The sequence below is a fragment of the Solanum tuberosum genome, unplaced genomic scaffold (assembly GCF_000226075.1).
Source record: "Solanum tuberosum cultivar DM 1-3 516 R44 unplaced genomic scaffold, SolTub_3.0 scf00279, whole genome shotgun sequence".
NCBI lineage: Eukaryota > Viridiplantae > Streptophyta > Magnoliopsida > Solanales > Solanaceae > Solanum > Solanum tuberosum.
In genome coordinates, this window is record NW_006239204.1 from 232699 (window position 1) to 238256 (window position 5558).

Sequence of the window (5558 nt, forward strand, 5' to 3'; positions counted from 1 at the left end):
ACGTCACCTCTGATTTGGGTGGAATAATCATGAGACTAATCTGGAATTTGGGATTAGGATATAATCCGTATATATAGAGAGAGAGAGACCATTTTGGTCTAATTTTTTGTTGCATTATTGTTTATAGATCAACAACAAGCTAGGCTTCATAACAAGATAAAAACTTAGATTTAGTAGAGCATATCAGGCTTGATTAGAGGTAAGTGATGTTTGAATTATTTCACCTTTACGTTATATGTGCATGTTAACTATGTTACTAGTATTACTTGTACAATACATGGGTAGAGAGTTAGAAAGGAATGAAACTAATGATATCTTGTTGTCAATCTCATACAATGAACTAGTCCTATTTGCTTGTATTTACAAGTGCGATTGTGTTAATTGTGATTATGTGATGTATGATTCTCGATTGGCTCAGATGTTACGTCTAGTACATATTATTGGTTGACTCGGGTATCATGCCTAGTACATATTACTGGTTGGCTCGAGTACCATGCTTGGAATATATTATTGGTTGACTCGGATACTACTCTTGGTACAAAATATCTATTGGTTGGTTCGGGTACCACACTTGATCTATATTATTGGTTGACTCGGATACTACGCTTGGTACAGAATATCTATCGGTTGGCTCGAGTACCATGCTTGGTACATGTTCTATGTCAGTTGGCTCGTGTACAGTGCCTCGTACATGGTGACTGTTTGTGTGTTGGTTCCATGAGTGAACTAGGTTGGTCTTATTACAATGATTGTTGAGCATATTTGTTGTGATTGTTAAATCGGGATGAGGACTAAGAGTTATGTTTATGTTAATGACTATGGCTATATTACCATGTTGTCTTGTTTTACTAAGTTTCGCCTACCTGTGCATATTTTGTATAAATGGAGCTAACCGATGATTCTACCAGTACACTGGTAATTTTGTGTATTAATAATACACTTGTTCTTCTTCTCTTGAGTACTAGACACATTCTAGTGACTGCTACACGCCCTCAAATATGAATCACGTGCTTTCTAAATTCAAGGGTGAGCTGCTATGAGTTCATCTTTACCATCTAGTCCATTTTTTGGACTTAGACTTCTTTTGTTTTGGGATTGCGTCCCAATATTCAAGATTATATTAGATGTTTTGGTACACGACTTTCAAGTTCAAGGGTATTATTTCTCCAAATGTTTTATTATAATGGGATTTAGTTATGAAGCTTGTTTTAATTGCTGAAAACTGTTAACTTCTAGTTGTTTAGTTGATTGCGTGTTAGTAGATAATTGATTCTCCACTGGGGGTTTAGAATGGGTGCCTCTCACATCAGGTTGGGTCGTGAAAAGAAATATCTTAATGTATTATTGTAACACATAGTATCTAATATTGTGATTTTTGCATTTATTTATGCAACTTCTCTTTAAATTTTGTGCGTAGAATTGTAGTACAGAGTAAAATAAAGTATTATATTTATAGTAAAAAGGAGTTGAAAACATAACATGCCCTTTGCTTCTTTTTGGGTCTAGTAAATAGTATTAATTATAACATTCAATAATATCAGAGAGACTAATAACTATTCCTCCCTTGAATAGTTGCATTAAGATCTCTACAACGTCTAATCTTACTAGTATGCCCAATTTCTAAGTCCTTAATTATGTCACCAAACGAACTGCAGTATGTTACTGATTCAGATTATATTTAAAACTCCACAAGTAGTCTACTACACCCCACAAAATCTGCATCATTTAGCTAAGTCAACATTAAAATGGTGACTAAAATCCAAATTTCTAATAGAAAATAACTACATTGCGAATATGGTCTTTATTCAAAGTGAATTATAAATAAGTTATGAAGCTAACAACATCAAATACCACAACATTGCATATTGAATACTTAAGTAGAAACAAATCAGGAGAGTGAAAAGTACAGTATAATCCAGTTATACAAGGAGTTGCAAACAGTTTTGTCAGCAACAAGGTAGGTTTTCCATCGAAGATAGGAAGTTGCATGTTGAATAAATGGAAGCAGCAGCAGCCCTGACAGCTAAATCCGTTTCAGAGCTCTCGGCTTTCTCTAGTCTGCATAGTGAATGTACAATAGCATAAGCTTCATTACGTGAAGAAAAACTCAAGAACTTTATGCCATGGAAATGCACAATGGGAAGAATAATGAATGAAGACAAGCATATGCTCAGGCCAATGAATAGTTAACTTCAATTTGTAGTACTGCCAACTGAAATACTTGTCCGTATAGCCTTGATAAGAACAAACATGTGTAATGCCTGTAGCAGTATGCTCAAATTTGAATGGTGTAAGTTCTACCTGTTACATTAAGTTTTCTTTCTTCTCGAGCATGCAAAATGCATTTGAAGTTTTAACGTTCTATCAGTAGTACCAATTCACCAGTAATGTCAAAAGACTTGCAAGTTGGACAACGCAAATAAGTGTTTCAGGTCATATGAACACTTACCTGCAGTCATTTTGCAATAGCCCCAACTGATGCAAACCATGCGGTGCACCAAATTTCTGAAGACCCTGTTCACATTGCAGCTGCATTTGCCTTACTTGGTTCAGCCAACTTTCCTAAATTCACATATAACAGACTAAAACGATAAATATCTTTTGGTGAAGGACAGGAAAGGAGGAACAAGGTAAACTCAGAAAAACACTGATAAGAAAATAGTATTTTGAAGGAAGAAATAAAAGACATACATACAAGTGATATATCTATCATATGCTTATTTGCAGTTGCTTCTATAAGCAAATCATCTTTATCTATATCATGATGAAGATGAGAAGATTTCAAGCAAACTATTGCACTGTACCTTCCAATAGAATTAAATGGTGCACTTATACTTCTCGTAAGAGAACGTAATTACATAAACATGCTTCAATTTACACAAACTTGAACAGACGTTACATAAATAGGACCAATCATCAGCAATGCTCTAATTTGTATAAATACATCAAACATTGTTATTCAGACAGAATACCCTCGAGACTTAGACAAGCTTTCTGCAAAAAGGCAAAGCACAGAAGGAAGAGTAGCTTTTTTGGATGAATTTTCAACATTCATTTCTCAAACAACGTACAAATGACATGAGATTTTTAGCAGACTCACCAGTTGCCTTTCTTCATCTGAAAGAGCTCCATCCATCTGATCAAACAATGCTGTCCATCTAGCACGATGTGCATGAGCAGTAGCATTGTCAAAATGACCAACAGAAGAGCTTTGTGTACCATATGAGCTGTTCTCTTGATTAGATGAGAATTCTCTGGAAAATAAGCAAGGGAATTCTGTTTGAATTACAGCCCGGACTCTTTTTTTACTACGCCGCAGTGCTGCAAATATAGAAAGGAGTACATTATAACTTTGATTTAAGTCAAATAAACTGCAACCTTAAGAGAATTTTTCTCTACCTGCAAGACGTCCTTTAATGTCTTGATGAAGCAATTCCAACCATTGTGAAGCTACGTTAGCAGCTAGATTTAAAAAAAATACCTATATCAGTTGAGTACTGTTGATAAAACATGATTTAGATGACAAACGGACCATTCCTTGAAGCTTACTGCTTGTACAGCTAGATTTCCAAGTATCTGTTAATCTAAAATGCTAAAAGGCTCATCTCACAAATTTTCAGAAGAATACTTAACTAGTCATAATAAGCACATCATGTAATCCAAGAGAAACAAACAACAAAAAGAAGGAAGATATAAACCAACCTTTGATAGAAAGTGAATTAACACTTGCTAGGTTTGCTGATTCCTCATTAGATAATGAGCTCGTATTATCTGATGCAATGGTTGTGGATGATGACAATTTCAGTGCAAGTGCATCATTCTCAGTGCCTATATTAGGGTTTGGATGATAAACCATCTTTCCAGTAACCCTGGTGTCAACCATGCATGAACCTCCATCTCCTCCTGTAAACACTGAGTTCAAAGAGATTGATTTATTCAGTGATGTTAGGTAACCATTTGTACACCTGCTTCCTGGCAGATCTTCAAGAGCAGGGTTGAATCTGCTCACTCCTGGACCATCTATATTTTCCTGGTCTTTGTTTCTTTCACTATGGTCTTTCAATCCTCCCTTTGTTTGGATGGAAGGAACCTTGCTCCTACCATGGGCATTTTCACGCTTTTCAGATTTTACTAGGGCTTCTATAATGGAATGAACTTGCTTACTGTTCCTGACATGGTTTATGATCCCTGGGTTTAACCCGTTGAGCAACCCACTCGGTGCAGCAATCTTTGCAAACCTGTCAACTCGTTCTTTCTTCGCAAGCTCTAACTTTTTCTTCATCCCATCACTTTTACTTTTCCTCCCTTGCTGCTTTGGCATGGGTGCACCTCCGTGAGTATGTGAAAGAAAACCATTTTGTTTCATCTCATTCCAGATTCTCATCGACTCATTCTCGTCCAATGGACCAACCGAACTTGCACACTCAAAATCATCCTTTGATGTCAAGTACACAGAGTTCTTGCACGGATATGAAGATTCATGATTAATAGAGCTAGAAACATCTTCTGCATTCAGATCTAAAGCAAACCCTTTTGACTTCATAGGGTCCCCCTCTTGACCATTGTCTTTCTTCCCCATAGAGGCCAGTTTGTTGGTTTCTTCAACATGTGATGCAATCGCATTGCTAGAAGCAACAGCATTTGCATTCAGATCAATCAATCTAAGTGCAGGATCAGTGACCAGATTACCGGTGCCCATTTCAGTTTTTTCTGATGGAACAAGAGAAAAATATTATTACATCATTTTTTTTTGTCTTCGTTACCTTCACAAAGATTCAAATGTTAATATATCATAGATAGAGAACTTAGGGGTCGTTTGGTACAAAAATGAATAATGCAGGGGTTAATAATAATATAACATAAATTAAAATAAAAAATATATATATATATATTGGGCCCCGTGCCGACACGGGGTCCTATATCTAGTAATATAATAATGTCTTGCCTAGAGGTTGTCTAGAAAACCAGACATGTTTTTTTTTTAATAAAAAAAATCATCATTAGCAATATATTATGCCATATCTAAATTAAAAACCTTAACCTTACCAAACAACAAAATCTTTGACAATTAAAAATGTCAAATATATCTTTTATATTGGGAGACAAATTGAATCATCAATCATATCTTATGAGGTTTATTGTATCCACTCTATATATAAAGTCTTCTATAGTATAAAATCAAGACCTAATACAAAATACTATTAGGGGTCGTTTGGTACAAAAATGAATAATGTAGGGATTAGTAGTGTAGGGATTAGTAATGCAGAGTTTGTTTTTATCAAGTGTTTGGTTCATTATTTCCAACCCCAACTTGTGTTTGGATTAAAACTCTTTTAAAATCTTCTTTCCAATTATACCCTTGAATTGTTATGTAATTGGGTCAAGGTAGATAATTGCCGGATTTTTTTTTTTTATTGCCTTCTAACTAGCTATGAGAAGAATAATTTTGTTGTCATGTTTCCAAATTTAAATTATTTGAGGATAAATAATTTTCATCTTAATAAATTGATCACTCACAAAATGTCAATTTTCAATTTAAAAAAGATAAATCAACTACC

General features: G+C 35.0%; 1 protein-coding gene across 1 annotated transcript in view; it reads right to left on the reverse strand.

Annotated features, from left to right (window-relative positions):
- Positions 1-1782: 1782 nt before the first annotated feature.
- LOC102580659 (uncharacterized) overlaps positions 1783-5558 on the reverse strand; it is a 5405-nt gene continuing 1629 nt past the window's right edge. Inside the window, exons 3-7 of the mRNA XM_006358685.2 lie at positions 3703-4710; positions 3400-3462; positions 3101-3321; positions 2450-2562; positions 1783-2058 (exon numbers count right to left, since the gene is read on the reverse strand). Coding sequence (XP_006358747.1) covers positions 1947-2058; positions 2450-2562; positions 3101-3321; positions 3400-3462; positions 3703-4710 — 1517 coding nt within the window. The 3' untranslated portion in view covers positions 1783-1946. The remainder of the gene's footprint in view (positions 2059-2449; positions 2563-3100; positions 3322-3399; positions 3463-3702; positions 4711-5558) is intronic.